We start from the raw sequence: 16832 nt of genomic DNA on the forward strand, positions 1-16832 counted from the left end.
GCAGAGGGAGACTGCCTGGGCCTCTGGCTCACAGCCTCTTATAGGGGCCAGCTGGGCCTGATTGGGGCATGGCCCCAGCTGAGCCTGCTTTCCCTCAATCAGCCCAGGCTTCTTGCCCCATTTCAAGTCCCACAGGGCGGGAGCAGGTAACCACCCTGCTACATGCCCCATACCATTTGCACTTAAATGAGGTGATGCCAGCTTACTATTCTAGTGGCACAGAAGAAAAGAAGATTGGAAATAGCAGAATTGAGGCAAGGGGGCAACCTTACATAATAAGAACATAAGAAAGGCCGTACCGGGTCAGACCAAAGGTCCATCTAGCCCAGTATCTGTCTACCGACAGTGGCCAGTGCCAGGTGCCCCTGAGGGAGTGAACCTAACAGGCAATGATCAAGTGATCTCTCTCCTGCCATCCATCTCCATCCTCTGACGAACAGAGGCTAGGGACACCATTCTTACCCATCCTGGCTAATAGCCATTTATGGACTTAGCCACCATGAATTTATCCAGTCCCCTTTTAACGTTGTTATAGTCCTAGCCTTCACAACCTCCTCAGGTAAGGAGTTCCACATGTTGACTGTGCGCTGCGTGAAGAAGAACTTCCTTTTATTTGTTTTAAACCTGCTGCCTATTAATTTCATTTGGTGACCCCTAGTTCTTGTATTATGGGAATAAGTAAATAACTTTTCCTTATCCACTTTCTCAACATCACTCATGATTTTATATACCTCTATCATGTCCCCCCCTTAGTCTTCTCTTTTCCAAGCTGAAGAGTCCTAGCCTCTTTAATCTTTCCTCGTATGGGACCCTCTCTAAACCCCTAATCATTTTAGTTGCTCTTTTCTGAACCTTTTCTAGTGCTAGAATATCTTTTTTGAGGTGAGGAGACCACATCTGTACACAGTATTCGAGATGTGGGCGTACCATGGATTTATATAAGGGCAATAATATATTAATAATATAATAACCTTTTTTAAAGCCAGTAAATCAATACAGAAATACTGTATTTGTTCTTCCAACCTTGGAGCTGTTTCATTGATTAACTGATGCTAATGCAAACTCTTCCCTCCCTGCAGACACATCTGGGCCCCTCTTATAGTATCGCCAGACATATCCGCTCCAGTTCTCAGCTCCATAGTGTGCCATGCAGGCAGGTGCTTTGTTGTGTTGTCAAATGTGTTTCTATGGTGTTTTGCATGAATGAATAAATGTTTTCTTTGTTAGCTCTTCTGGGAAAAGAAACTAAGTGGACTGAATGCCTTTGACATTGCAGAAGAGCTGGTGAAAACAATGGACCTTCCAAAGGGTTTACAAGGTAATTGGATCAAGCTTTTAACTGTAGGCCTAGCACTGTTGTATTAGCTATATTTTGAAGATAACGTGGGCTTAACCGACTTGCTGTCAGGTGTTTAGCACTTTGCGGGCAAGTCCCAACTTCAGAAAGAACTGGCTATGCCTGGGGTCAGGCTTAAATTCAGTGTACTTAGCCCTGAGGGGCACTGAGGGACATGTCACTCAACAGCATCTCTTGTACTCAAGTTAATTAAGGAGCTCTTCTGATAGGTCCCGAAGGAAGTTTCAGCCAGCCATCCTTGTGGGAGGGTAGCTGTAATGGAGTGACTGTCCTCAAGGCTTAGACTGGGATGTGTAGGACAACTGGAAAAAAAGAAGAAAATGAGTGTGCCATTTTAAAATATAAAGAAATTGCTATGCCATTGCGTCAGCAGGATCAGTTTAATGTGGGATGCGTAGAACAAATGTGCTGACTTTTAAAGTATCAGTACACAGCTCTGCCACTTAGCAAATAAAGAATGCAGCAACCTGTATTATTTTTAGTTATTGCTGTTAAGTTGGTGGAAATTACAGAATTTTTCTCTTTAGGGGTTGGACCTGGTTGCACAGATGAAACCCTCCTGTCTGCTATAGCTAGTGCCTTGCACACTAGCACCATGCCCATCACTGGACAGCTCTCTGCAGCTGTGGAGAAGAACCCTGGAGTTTGGCTAAACACCTCGCAGCCGCTCTGCAAAGCATTTATGGTGACGGATGAAGATATTAGGTATTAACAAGAAATGTCACTGGTTCTTTGCTTTTGGAATGGTTTTTGAGCGTACAACAGTTAATGCCCTTTTTATCAAAGCTAAGCTTATACCTGATAGACGAGTATGGCTCAGTGGGTTTATTTGATTGCTTTAAACTAGTGTGTCAAGTTACTAACTTGATTTCACAGGAAACGAAAGAAAAGAACATTAGCTCTGGCTATTGTTTGGACTAGGTTAATTTTACCTCTTCCATCTTTTGAGGAAAGAAATATTTTGTCACCCTGGTAGAGGATGACACTGCTGATTTCTGCTCTTCTCTAGGCACCTACTACTTTTAATTGCCATAGAACCGACCCAAGAAAGCTTTGAGCAGAGCCATCAGTTCTGCTAAATTTCATGCTCCCAGATAATCATGCTGTGTGAAAGTGGTGTGTGCTGTATTAAGTAATGACCAAAACATTGACTTTGAACTCCAGCTTTATACTACTTAGAAAAAATGTTTCCCTGTTTGCATGGCAGTAGCAATCCTTACTGCAGTACTGTAGATTTATAGCAGATCTTCCAAAGCAGCAGCTGCCTCTCATGGGGAAGGGTGTGCATGTGTGCAAATTATCCTTTTTGTATTTCTGCAGAACAATATTTTCATTGGAGTAAGATTTTTCTCAAAATTTTAAAAACCTGCAGTTGCTTAATTTCTCTTTTTTTCTTGACCTTTTTGTATAAATGTAACAGTGTCCCCGAAGAAGTCATCTTCAGTTATTGACGGGACCTCTGATTCTAAAAGCTTTGACTGCTTGAGCTAAAGGACCGTGTCCATTAGCTCAAAAATAGTAGCAGACACACAAACTGTTGTTGTTGTTGTTTAGCTACTAGAGGGGGATAAAGAGCTCCATTAGCATGTTAGTATGGGTTACACAAGTCCTGGTAGGATGAATTTGGATCTTTTCCTATTGAATCAGAGAGAAGTGTGATTCCCTCCAGAACTCGGAAACTGAAAGTCTGTATTAAAGAAGGAAACCATTCAAATTAATATAGAGCTAGGTGAAATCCCATTTGCCTGAAAATACCATCTCATGGGGTTCTCACTCATAGGCCTAGCTCCTTAGTACGACACTGATAATAACTAGCAGGACTTTCCTAGTCCTTAAGATTTCTGACCCTTCTGTGCAGCAGTAGTAGAGTAGAAGGTGATGCAGGCCCCCTGGTGGTGAGAATTATCTCATCCAATAGGGCAGAGGTGGGCAAACTACAGCCCGCAGGCCACATCCAGCCCGCGGGACTCTCCTGTCCTTGGAGACGAACCCCCAGCCCCTCCCCCGCAGCCCCAGCTCACTGTGCCACCGGCACAATGCTCTGGGCGGCCGGGCTGTGAGTCCTGGGGCAGGCCTGAACCGGTGCTCTATGCTGCGCGGTGGCGATGGCGTGGCTGGCTCCAGCTGGGCGGCACAGCTGTAGTGCCACCAGTCACCGGTGCTCCAGGCAGTGCGGTAAGGGGGCAGGGAGCGGGGGGGGGTTTGGATAGAGGGCAGGGGAGTTCAGGGTGGTGGTCAGGGGGCGGGGGTGTGGATAGGGGTTGGAGCAGTCAGAGGGTGGGGAACAGGGGGGTTGAATGGGGGCACGGGTCCTGGGGGGCAGTCAGGAATGAGAGGAGGGGTTGGATGGGGCAGCGGGGGGCAGTCAAGGGCAGGGGTTCCAGGAGCAGTCAGGGGACAGGGAGAAGGGGTGGTTGGATGGGCAGGAGTCCTGGGGGGGCTGTCAGGAATAAGAGGAGGGGTTGGATGTGGCGTTGGGGGGGGGGCAGTCAGGGGTGGTGGTTCCAGGGGTGGTCAGGCAGTGGGGGGGGGGGGGGTGGATGAGCCAGGGGTCCCGGGGGTGCCCGTCAGGGAACAGGGGAGGTTGAATGGGGCAGGAATCCCGAGGGGGGGGCGGATAGGGGGTGTGGACCGGCCCATGACCCCCTCCCCTAACCGGCCGTCCATACAATTTCCAAAACCCGATGCAGCCCTCAGGCCAAAAAATTTGCCCACCCCTGCAATAGGGAATGGCTGTTTCAAACCAGCTGAAGAAAAAGTGTGGGAAACTCCTTGCACATCTGCTCAGTCTCAAAGGCAGAAAAAAAAATTACATCCTCTCAGAGCAGAGGTCTCCAAAATGTGGGGCATGCCCTAGGGGGGCATGGAGGAATGTTTGGAGGGAGGCACAGCTGGGGGCCCAGGCCGGGACCCAGTCCAGTCCCCATGGGGGTGAGGAGGGAGTGCCACCCAGCTCTCTTCCTGGCCCTGTCCCCCCTTGTGCCTGGGGGCAGCTGCAAACAGGGATAAGGGGGGGCATGAGGTAAAAAGTTCGGGGACTGCTGTCCCAGAGGAAGGTTTCTGGCTGTGTCTTCCACCCTCTCCATGGAAGACTGGTGTTGGAAGAGGGCCATGTCCAGTAGGAAGCTTCTCTTTACTTATAATGCTGCACCCCAGATTCCTGAGCTACAGCATTGAAATTCATTTAGACGGAGGCTACAGCCCTTTGCATTGTAGACTACCAGGCTTTCATGGCAAAAACTCAGGTGGAGCTGTGGAAGAACACCTCCACTCTGGGCAGTTCTCTTACTCAAGAAAAATGCCATGATATAAAAAGCTAGTTCATAAGGGTATAGAATTGACCTGACGACATGTTTCAGTGACTTTGGGGAAGGGTCTTTGGAGTGGGCTGCTGCCTCAGATTATAGGATGACTGTATGCTTGCTCGGTTTTGGATAACCGGTTTCTGTAGAAGGTCCTTTGAAAGTTTGAAAACCTGACCTACAAAAGAGAATAACTCGTTTGGTGAGCAGATGGAGGCCTCTTTGTAGAGGGCAAAGAGGACAAGGGCCATTTGATAGTCTCTTGGGCCTGTCTCACACCCTAGGTCCTTTATAGCAGGGGGTTGGGACCCCTCAGAAGGTCATGAGGTTATTACGTGGGGGGTCGCGAGCTGTCAGCCTTCACCCCCAAACCCCGCTTTGCCTCCAGCATTTATAATGGTGTTAAATTAAAAACACTTTTTTATATATTTATTAGAGGGGTTCGCACTCAGAGGCTTGCTGTGTGAAAGGGGTCACAAGTACAAAAGTTTGAGAACCACTGCTTTATAGGAAAGAATGGAATGACTCTACCTCAAAAAACATCTTTCACATAAGTTTAATGGAATAGCCCTGTGCCTCAGTATCAGAAGCTGAAGGGTTTTCAGTCCCCTTTAAAAACGGAAGGATTTTTTGCAAGGTTCCAGAGTGTTTAGCAAGCCTGCTATTGCCAGTAGACTGCCACAAATTTGCTGCCAGAGGCAGAGTGGGAGCTATTTTACCATCTAAGGTCATTAGTCACTTTAGGTGTACAGGTCCTGAACATTGTTGCTTGGGGCCACGAGATCAGGTTTTCAGAAAACACTCCATTGCCCATTACAAAATTGTCTTAGGCTGCTCAATATCTGGAAGAGCTGCTGTAGGAAAGCCAATTCCTCCTGGCAGAGGGTCATCGAGCCTATTCTAGTGGACAAAAGAGAGAGAAGGATATATTCTAGGTGTTGGTAGTCAAAAAGGTAGCTGGGCTCAGTCCTATCCTATATCTTGGGGAACTGAATCAATAACTGGTCAAAGAAAAGTTGTAGGTTACTCAGGGAGCCATTATGCCTCTTCTAGAGGGAGTTGAGGGTGATCCTCTAGCACTAAGGACCATCAGAGATTTGAGATATAAATAAAAAGCGATTCTGGTGCAATCAGGCTACCATGTCTTGCATCCACCAGCAGGGAAGTGCTGGGTCATGCCTCCTCTGTCAGTAAGTTCTTCATGTGAGAGAATAGGTTGTATTCCACAAGACGTTCCTAGTTATGTACTTGGTAAGGAAGGAGAACACAATTGCAGGCTAATTGATTCCTAGTATTTTCCTCCAGTGGAACACTGAAGCTGGATCTCTTTGCCACTTAGATAAAAAGCCTTCTCTGTATGGCACCAAAAGAAAATTACATCAGCAGAGTCTGAAGGATAACCGGGCCATCATGCGTTCATTGGGCATGCATACCCCGGTGACGCAACATAGGCCCTTCCAACCTCAACCACAGCGCACCTACCCTAATCCCCGGCCGAGACAGGACTTGTCTAGAAGATGCAGCCGGGGTGGTAGGAAGAGACCGTCTGGTCCTTAGACGGGCCAGAACCAGGGCCCCCCCAAACCTTCGGTGGGGTCCAAGCAAAACTTTTGAAGGTGTGCCCGAGGGCGGAGCACTAGTCTCCTTCCAGGATCCTTCCCCACCTTTCACCAACTGCCTCTCCTATTTCCTCCTTGTGTGGTCCCACATAACGTCAGACCGATGGGTCCTACGTATGGTGGAAAGTGGATACCGCCTTCAGTTTGTTTTGTCCTCCCCCTCCCACCTTCCCTCCCGTCCCTCTTCAGAGACCCCTCTCACGAGCACCTCCTCCTACAGGAGGTGCAAACGCTCCTAACTATCGGAGCTATGGAGGGGGTTCTAAGGGAACTGAGGGGCAGGGGGTTTTACTCCCATTACTTCCTAATCCCCAAGGCAAAGGGCAGGGGGTACAGCCCATCCTGGACCTGCACGGAATCAACAAATTCATTGTAAGGGTGAAGTTCCGCATAGTTTCCCTGGGGACCATTATCCCTTTCCTGGAGACTGGTACACCGCCCTTGACATGAAGGACGCGTACTTCCACATAGCGATTTACCCGCCGCACAGGTGTTTCCTTCACTTTGTGGTCAACCAGCAGCACTTCCAATTTACCGTCCTTCCCTTCGGCCTATCCACGGCACCAAGGGTTTTTACAAAGTGTATGGCCGTCGTAGCTACCTCACTCCATCAACGTCGGATCCAAGTGTTTCTGTACCTCGACGACTGGCTCATTCAGGGTCACTCCAAGGACCAGGTGCAATCTCATGTCCAGTTCACCATGAGCTTGTTCAGACAGCTGGGCCTGCTGCTCAATGTCAAAAAGTCCACTTTGGAGCCGACCCAAAGAATAGACTTCATCGGAGCAGTCCTGGATTCAAAACTCGCCCATGCGTGCCTACTGCACGCCCGTTTCTAGTCTATGGCGAGCATTATCCACGGCCTCCAAAGCTTCCTGACCTCGACAGCACGCACGTGCCTCGGTCTCCTGGGACACATGGCATCTTGCACCTTCGTGACCAGACATGCTAGACCGCGCCTCCGTCCACTTCAGGCCTGGCTCTCAACCATATACCGCCCAGGCCGGGACAATATGGACACAGTGGTCACGATTCCGACGGAAGTCTTAACCTCCCTGGTCTGGTGGCTGAACCCCAGCTCAGTATGCAAAGGGGTGCCATTCCATGCCCTGCAGCCCTCCCTGGTCCTGACCACAGACGCATCATCTTTGGATTGGGGTGCTCACCTCGTGGACCTTCGCACACAGGACCTTTGGTCCACACAAGAGACTTCCCTGCACATCAACGTACAGGAACTGAGAGCAGTGCAGTTGGCATGCCAGGTGTTCCGCAAGCACCTTCAGGGCCATTGTGTTGCAGTTTCCACAGATAACACAACGGCCATGTTTTATATCAACAAACAAAGGAGAGCGCAATTGTCCCCCCTCTGTTAGGAAGCCATTCACCTGTGGGAATTTTGCATAGCCCACTCGATTGACCTGGTGGCGTCGTTTCTCCCACTAGTCCAAAACACCTTGGCAGATCCTTCCTGGCTCACGAGTAGTTGATTCGCCCGGACATTATCCATTCTGTTTTCCGGAAGTGGGGTTTTCCCTAGATAGACCTTTTAGCCTCTCGCGAGAATCTGAAGTGCCAGGTGTTCTGCTCTCTCCAAGGGTGCTCCCTGGGTTCCCTATCAGATGCCTTCCTGATAACCGTGGAAAGACCGCCTGTACTACACCTTTCCTCCATTCCCGTTAGTCCACAAGGTTCTTCTCAAGTTGTGCAGAGACAGGGCCCGCTTAATCTTGATCGCCTTGGCATGGCCCAGGCAGCATTGGTACCACTCCCCTCAATCTCTGTGACCACTCCAGTTCCACTTTCGTTGTGGCCGGACCCAATCACTCTGGAACGCGGCCAGCTCTGTCATCTGGACCTGCAATCCCTCCACCTCACAGCATGGATGCTTCATGGCTAACTCTATCTGAGCTATGTGCAACAGGTACTTTTGGGTAGCAGAAAGCCCTCTACTAGGTCCACGTATTTGGCCAAGTGGAAGCGTTTCTCCTGCTGGTGTGCTCTGGGCAATGCTGCCCCTCTGGAGGCGCCAGCGCCTACCATCTTAGACTATCTCTTGTCCTTGAAACAGCAGGGCCTAGCAGTTTCATCCATCAAAGTACACTTAGCAGTGATTTCGGCCTTCTACCCGGGCAAAAATGGGCACTTGGTCTTCTCCAATCCCATGGTCAGCAGGTTCCTCAAGGGATTGGAATGTCTGTACCCGCAAATTTGGCATCTGGCCCCTACGTGGGACCTCAGCTTGGTCCTATCCAGACTCATGGGTGCCCCGTTTGAGCCGATGGCCACTTGCTCGCTCCTGTACCTTTCCTGGAAAACAGCTTTCCTCGTCGCGATCACCTTGGTGAGACGTGTGTCAGAGCCACAGTATAAAGTGTTTCATAAGGACAAGGTACAGCTGCAACCACACCCTTCCTTTCTTTCTAAGGTGGTGTCTGCCTTCCATGTCAACCAAGACATCTTCCTTCTGGTCTTCTATCCGAAGCCGCATGCTTCTCGACGAGCACAATAGCTGCACTCCCTAGACATTCGCAGGGCCCTCGCCTTTTACATCAAATGAATGAGACCTTTTTAGGAGGACGACCCAGCTGTTTGTAGCTGTGGCAGACCAGATGAAGGGCCTCCTGGTCTCTGCCCAGCTCATCTCATCATGGATCACATCTTGCATCCATGCGTGCTATCACTTGGCTGGCGTGCCAACTACGCACCTTACTGCCCACTCCACCCGGTCTCAAGCTTCCTCCTCCACCTTCCTGGCTCATGTACCCATACTGGAGATCTGTAGGGCAGCAACTTGGTCATTGGTACATACCTTTGCTTCCCACTACGCGATTGTCCAACAGTCAAGGGGTGATGCGGCATTTGGCTCAGTGGTTCTCCACTCTGCGACGTCTCACTCCGACCCCACCGCCAAGATAAGGCTTGGGAGTCACCTAATTGGAATCGATATGAGCAAGCACTCGAAGAAGAAAAGACAGTTACTCACCTTTGTAACTGTTGTTCTTCGAGATGTGTTGCTCATATGCATTCCAAACCCGCCCTCCTTCCCCTCTGTCAGAGTAGCTGGCAAGAAGGAACTGAGGGGGCCCTGGGTTGACTGAGGTATATATTCAGTGCTGTAAAGGCGCCACTCCAGGGGGTGCCTCAGCTGACCCACCGAGTGTTGCTAGGGTAAAAATCTTCTGACGATCATGCACGCAGCGCGTGCACACCTAATTGGAATGGACATGGGCAACACATCTCGGAGAACAGTTACAAAGGTGAGTAACCATCTTTTCGGGTTGCAAAATCAAGCACACAAAAATTAGCAAATGCCAGAATTAAGGTTACCTTTGAAACCTTAATTTGAACCTCTTGTGCATAATGATTATGCTGAGGCAGACACTTGGTATGCCAAATTTCAGCCCAAATGTTTGCCAACTGAAAACAGGGTCATATTATGGGAAGTGTTAGACAAAATTGGTGTTGCTACCAGCTCCACATAAAATACATGTAAACATGATGTGATATTTTAAAATACTCTGTTTTTATAGCATCCTACATCACCCTACTGCAGCCTCACAGCTGAGGGATTTGCACACTCTTCCCTTGAATTTGGCAGCTGTGAAAAGTAATACAAGTATTAATTCTTTCCTGGTAGGAAGCAGGAGGAGCTTGTACAGCAGGTGCGGAAGAGGCTGGAGGAAGCACTGATGGCTGACATGCTCGCCCATGTGGAGGAAATAGCAAGGGATGGGGAAGCTCCTTCAGAGAAGGAAGGGGGTGATGAAGAAGGGGAGGAGGAAGAGGAGGAACAAGACCATGACCAGGAGATGGAGAATGTATAGTCCAGGTAATGGTAACTCTGACACTTACCTCCTTTCTCACCTTTCAGTTTGAACTGAATAGCACTGTGGTGAGGAATAAAATGTATCCAAATGGAATCTTAAAATTGGCACTAAATCCTTCTCCAGTATGCACATTCAAGGGGGTAGGAGCTTCTTTTAACATACATGGGTTTAGTGTGGATCTTTGAGCTGTTTCGTTTTTAAACCTAATCTCACAGGCTCAATTCTACACGCATGGTGATGGTGACCTGAAAGTTGTGGCGGGGAGGGGTGGGGTTGATGTTAATGTGAAAGTAATTTGGGGGGCTTAATTCTAAATTGACAGGAGGCTCTGTCATAACACCATCACAACTGAGATTAACCCCCTTTCGACATTCTTAGCAGAGAAGCTAGGTGGTCCCTCTAGGCCAGGAGTGAGATACTTTGGTGGAGACATTATATATGGAGTGAGCTTGCATTGTTACTGACTATTCTGTACCTATTCTTTGGATCAAATAGAGGATTTTGTTCTCCCGGATTGTCACTTGGTACTTATCACATGTGCTTAGTACACAACCAAGATATGTGGGTGCATTTTGAAGGAAGACTATTTATTCCATACTCAGCTGTTTTAACTAATACTAATTTAAAAAAAAATCAAGCAGTGGTTTTATCTTCAACTCTTAATGTAGTGCCAACCCAAGATACTTCATGGATCTTCATTTAGTGTGTGATATGCACTGCGGTACCCAAACACAATAAGCCGTGTTATGGAACAAAAGCTAACATTATTTGTGTTCTCTTGATGTATTGCTTTGTTACAACCCTAGCCAGAAGCCATATGTTAAATTTATGCACTGAGACAAAAACAGCATTCAATGACTATTTAATGTTTGATCATTTTAAGTTATATCCCAGGAAAAGCAACCGGTAATCTGTCACTGAAATGAGAGAGCCAGCATCCTTGCGGCTTTGTTACTTAGACTGTAGACTTGTAAGCTTCTTAGGCAAGAAATAAAAACTTAGAGGAAGACAAGAGCCTTAAAATGACCCAAGAGGAAAAAAGAAAAAGCCCCCCTTGGAGGCAGTGGCAGTTGCATTTGAGTGCCATGTAGGATCAGGAGTGACCTTTGTTTTTCCATACTGGGAGGCTAATCATTATGATGGAACTTGTGTGGCCTATGGAAGATGCTGTCTTATATTTGGGCTCCCTCCTCTTCCTTGTGTTGCCACTTGGATTAACTGTAGCCTTATTTGAGCACTCCATACCTTTCGGGCCTTTCTGGTGAAACAGTCCAGCAACAGCAGCCAGCCAGATAACATAACAGACTACCATGGTGAAAAGCTGGGGCCAAAGAGGCAGTCGTGTTGAAGATCTAGATGAGACCTCACCCTGATCCTTAAAGAGACCACTTGCTACAAAAATGTAAAAGTCCCTGATGATTTACCAAGTGTTTCTCTCTGCTTCTTTCTTCCAGGGAGTTCCATCTAAGAATTCCTAGTCTAAACCCTGTCAGCAGGGTCAGCACAACTAATTACAAAGCCAAGAGTGTCTGCAGACTAAATTGCACCAACCATCCACCTGTACCTTTTGAGCGTGTTCGATGTCCACTTCAGGAAAAAGTTGAGAAGCTGATTGCTCATTAATTGCTGGGTATTTTTGAAGATGAACTAAACTAAACTACACTTCCCCCTCCTTTTCTAAAGGCTCAGGAGAATACAAAAGTGTGAAGGGGAATAAAGGAATGCAAAAGTGGGGGGGAGAGCTAAAACTTGAAACCAAATTCCCTCTTATTCATGGGTCAATGATACAGTGGGGTCAAATTTTTCCAAACTTTTCTATCTTAGTACTTTTTAACAGTGACCTAGAGAAACAATTTTTTTCCCCTCTCACCTGACACACACACGGAGGGCAAGAGAGATGCTCTTTCACTTCTTGGCCACTTTGCTGTAAGCTACCAGTTTGTATCAGACTCTATGTTGTAGATTGTCATTCCATATGTGAATTCAGGTCACTGAATTTCATTTTCCTCTGAAGACCAGATAGGACTTGATGAGTAGTCCTAAGAGATGAAAAGTTGGTGCCTCTTCCACTTCAGGCTGTGATGCGCTTGAAAAATTACACTCTATGAATCAGTTTTGTATCAGTGACAACCTGTTTCTATAATTAGTTCCAACACCACATTGAATGCTTTAGTTGCCAGTACTTGGCATGGAAGCCTGTGTGTCCAAGCATAGCTCATTAGGCGTTTCAGAGCTAAGTATATCAGTGTGTAGTATCAATATTCAACTTTTGGTGTAAGTCCTGGTTGGAGACACCTTTGCAGCTAAAAATAGAAGGTACAGTATGACTCATTTCTGGCCAACAGTGAGGAAAATTTCCTCCTCTTTTCTGGTGCCAAGCACTCCAATCTCTGTTTTAGAATGTGTGGAGTGAAGGGAGTCCATTCCCATAGATTTGTCTATACATCTGCACGTGAAAGCAGTAATGTTCTGACCTCTTTTAAAACAAGAAAGGCAAAAGTTTTTGACTTTTCTATAATTAATATCTAAAAATGAACCTAATGCTTTTTATTGAGCATTGACTCTTTCTTACTTGCATGTGCAGTGGAGTGACCAGCATTCTTTGTCCAACAGTGAAATGATGTGAAACCTGCCTTAATGTGTTCATAAGTTTTTTGGCTTCACCGTGGGTACCTTGAATTATTCCTCAGTCTCTTCTTGTGCAAGTGAAAGGGGAAACTAGCGATGGATGAAAATTAAATCATCCAGGAGGGGTGGAGTGAGGAGATAGGGAAGGTCTGAGTTTATAGATTGAAGAAAATATCCACTTAATTGCAAATTCTTTTTGTCTTAGGGTATCCATGCATAATTCATGCCTGGAAGTGTCCACTGAGAATATATAAAAGATGAATTCAAATATTGCACCTCTAACCAGTTGTATGAGTTGCTGGTATCCCAAAATTTGGGACAGAAGTAACTCCCCAGAGCCTCTGTCTAATAGGAATGTTTAGCAATAACAGTGAGGACCCAGGGCATTTCCTGGAAAGTAATGACCACCTTTGGGAGTAGTTCTACTCAAGCCACTGGGTTGGTTGAGAAATATCCCATGTCAAAGTGACTGATGCTATATTAACCCTTTCCTTTAAAAAAAATTCCACAGGATTGTTGCTCATTTGGAGTACTACAAGAAGGCTGGATTTGTATTTTACTACTGCTGCTGCACTAGGCATTGCTTTGGCAATGGTACAGCTGCCAGTTAGAATTATTTTCATTTTTAAACAGTCTGTTACGGTTATTATTCTGTAAACCTGTCCTCCTGTAACTCATTGTGTTCAATTAAATGTTTCTTGCAGAAAGTAGAACTTTTTCTAGCCTGTGTCAGCCCCTGTTTTAAATATCTGTGCTATGCCATTGCAAGCTGTCCTTAAGCTTTTGCATTACATTTTGAGATCATTTTTTGGAATCTGAAGGATGTAGTGATTACCATATTCTTCTCTGTAGCATGAATATAAAGTTTTTCCTTACGTGTATATGGTGTGAGGGTTGGGAGGAGATTCAAGAAAGCAGTATAAATATCCCAAATCATTTGAAAGTCAAGTGAAACCACTCCCCCATATGACCCATCTCCCATTGGTATTCTGTTCTTTCCCTTCAGTTTTTTATAAATGTATTTAATTTGGTGGTGATGAATCTTCTGTTTCAAAAGCACCAAAAGTGGCAAAAGATCCTCATCACGCTCCAACAAACATAAATAATTTTACTTTTTTACCAACACAGGTAGGTAAATAAAAGGCTATTTTAAAATGAACCTACTTTTTTCTACTCACGGGCGGAAAGAAGGAACTGAGGAGCGGATGGGTCGGCAGGGGTATATATCCTGCGCTATAGCGGCGCCACTCCAGGGGGCGCCCAGCCGACTCACCGAGTGTTGGACAAACTAATCCAATCACAGTTCTCCACTGTGGAAATGATTGGTGTGTACACATTGGGTCCCCATTTGCAGGACAGGGAAAGTTGCTGATAATTCATTGGTGTCTTGTTAATTGGCAGAATTGGTAAAGTAAATAACAGATGACTGAAATCATGGCAAAATTCATTAACCTTTGCTAGTGCCTGGCAGTACCTGTGTGGTACAACACCATTGGCAAGAACATGCTCTGATCTGTTCAGCCTCTTTGGAGAAGAATCACAGATGAAGGTGTATGTCTCTTTAAATTAGAAAACTTAGGATAGCTTCCACTGGCACCAAGCATTCTTTAAAAAAAAAAAAAAAAAAAAAAGAAATCCCACAAATTCCAGGGCCAAGTAGCCTTAAGTATACTCTACACTCAGATTTTGTATTGGTAGAACAATTGTTTAGGTGTGTAGTGGTTTTTTTTTTTTAAAACTAGAATAATTATACCAGTACAACCCTCATACCAGTATAGCTTATTCCACCTCCTGTACAGCTATACCAATAGAAGCACTTCTATATTGGTATTACTGCATCCTCTGTAGGGAAGTTACGCCACTTTAACCATATCATTGTAGTTAAAGTGGTAAACTCCTGTGTGCAGACAAGGGCTAAAACTTCTATTGTTAATATATGGCTTTCAAGTGACTTCACGAAAATAGTCTTAATACCCTTAAAGCTATAGCTTCACAATAGTTCATATTGTGGTGGGAAAACGAGTAAAGTGATCTGCTTGGGTGCTATAGTACTTTCAGAACAAGAGTTCTCAAAGTGCAGGAAAGTCCAGTGGGGTGGGGATGAATTAACTTCTGTGAATGTGGTTTAAAAAAAAAAAATCCAGATAATTGTATTAAAACATTTACAGCTGTGTATTTTTACATAGCAGCCATCTCTTTAAAGTTATGTTTGATAAGACTACTGACCTCCTAGACATTCATGGTCCACTTATGCAGTATGAAGCCAGTGGTTGGCTGATGCTGAAAGGAACTGCTATATTGCATCATGCTCTATCAGTTTATTTAGAAAAAACAAAACACAAAAAATGAAAGCCTGCTAATCATGTAAGGCCCTGATTGGAGGAAAGGGAAAGAGGCTGAGAAGTGTTAGTGCTGGAATGTCTTAGACCTGTATGTAATTTTACAATATGTTTTAAAAAAACTTAAAAAGCAGTTCTGCTTTCCAAAATGACTGTAAAAATAGTCTGTTAGAACGGTTAGCTAACTTTATCCTATTCATTCATTGTCAGATCTCCGGACTTTACGATGTTGTTTTTTTCTCACTACTGCTTTCTGCTCCTTTTGGCCCTGCAAAGCCAACAAAGTTATGGGAAGAATTGGTAGGGGAAGTAGAAGTAGGTGGTAACCTGGGCAGCAGTGATGATGAGATGGTCGAGGTCAAGATCCTGACAAAAGGAAGAAAGGAGAGCAGCAGAATACGAACCCTGGACTTCAGAAAAGCAGACTGTGACTCCTTCAGGGAACTGATGAGTGGGATCCCCTGGGAGGCTAATATGAAGGAGAAAGGAGTCCAGGAGAGCTGGCTGTATTTTAAAAAAGCCTTATTCAGGGTGCAGGAACAAACTATCCCGATGTGCAGAAATAATAGCAAATATGGCAGGAGACCAGCTTGGCTTAACAGAGAAATCTTCGTTGAGCTTAAACACCAAAAGGAAGCTTACAAGAAGTGGAAACTTGAACAGCTGACTAGAGAGGAGTATAAAAATATTGCTCGAGCATGCAGGGGTGTAATCAGGAAGGCCAAAGTACAACTGGAGTTGTAGCTAGCAAGGGATATGAAGAGTAATAAGAAGGGTTCTTCTTCGAGTGATTGCTCCTATGCATTCCAGTTAGGTGTGCGCGCCGTGCGTGCACGGCTCTTCGGAAGATTTTTACCCTAGCAACACTCGGTGGGTCGGCTGGGCGCCCCCTGGAGTGGCGCCGCTATAGCGCAGGATATATACCCCTGCCGACCCATCCGCTCCTCAGTTCCTTCTTTCCGCCCGTGACGGCTGTTGGAACAGTGGAGCACAGCTTAGCTGACCTCCACTTCCCTAGCTACTCGTAGTTTTCTCTCGTTATGTTTATAGTTATAGTTAATTTTCTTTGTTTGTAGAATAGTATAGTGTATTTATTTCACAGGGGTTCGGGATTTATCACCTTCCCCTCACCCGGTGCCGGGTCCGATGCCCGGTCCACAGGGTTTTCTGATGCTCGGCCGGCCATAGGCCGCTGCCGACAAGAGAGCCTCTCCTAAGTGCCTCGAGGGATCTCACCTCACAGATAAGTGCTGCATTTGTGAGGCCTTTAATCCAAGAACAAAGGGGAGCGGGGCTTTCGTCTTAAACAGCTCCTGAGGCAGGCAGCTCTTGCTCCTCCGTTCTCGGCACCAAGCACTAGTTAGTCTTCCAGGCGCGCTCCCTCGGCACCGGATCGCCGGTACCGTCAAGGCCTCTGGGCACCGACCGTCGCTGGCTCCGACGTACCCTCGGCATGGATCCCTCTCCTGGAGGATGAAGAGGCACAATATCCTTGCTGCGTCCGAGCCGCCAGCTCCGCAGCCGAGCGCTATGCTCAGTCGGATCGCCCGGCACCGATGTCTGCCGCGGCACCGACAATACCCGCACCATTAACTCCGGCCAGGCAAGAGCCGTCGAGTCTGGTGCCGGAAAGCTCCCCGGTACGGACCGGGGTCGAGCTCGCTATGAAGCTGCGTTCGTGGTGCGAGCTATGGTCGGGCTCACTGTTCCCTCCACGCCGGAGACAGTGGCCACGGCGAGGGAGCTGATTGCAATGGCAG

General features: G+C 46.6%; 1 protein-coding gene across 3 annotated transcripts in view; it reads left to right on the forward strand.

Moving 5' to 3' along the window:
- MBD3 (methyl-CpG binding domain protein 3) overlaps window positions 1-11853 on the forward strand; it is a 29392-nt gene extending 17539 nt beyond the window's left edge. For all 3 annotated transcript variants that reach the window (XM_044998939.1, XM_044998938.1, XM_044998940.1), the window contains exons 4-7: window positions 1228-1318; window positions 1885-2062; window positions 9916-10107; window positions 11560-11853. In XM_044998939.1, coding sequence (XP_044854874.1) covers window positions 1228-1318; window positions 1885-2062; window positions 9916-10102 — 456 coding nt within the window. In that variant the 3' untranslated portion in view covers window positions 10103-10107; window positions 11560-11853. The remainder of the gene's footprint in view (window positions 1-1227; window positions 1319-1884; window positions 2063-9915; window positions 10108-11559) is intronic.
- The last annotated feature ends 4979 nt before the right edge of the window (window positions 11854-16832 follow it).

This window comes from Mauremys mutica, chromosome 24 (genome assembly GCF_020497125.1).
Source record: "Mauremys mutica isolate MM-2020 ecotype Southern chromosome 24, ASM2049712v1, whole genome shotgun sequence".
Lineage (NCBI taxonomy): Eukaryota > Metazoa > Chordata > Testudines > Geoemydidae > Mauremys > Mauremys mutica.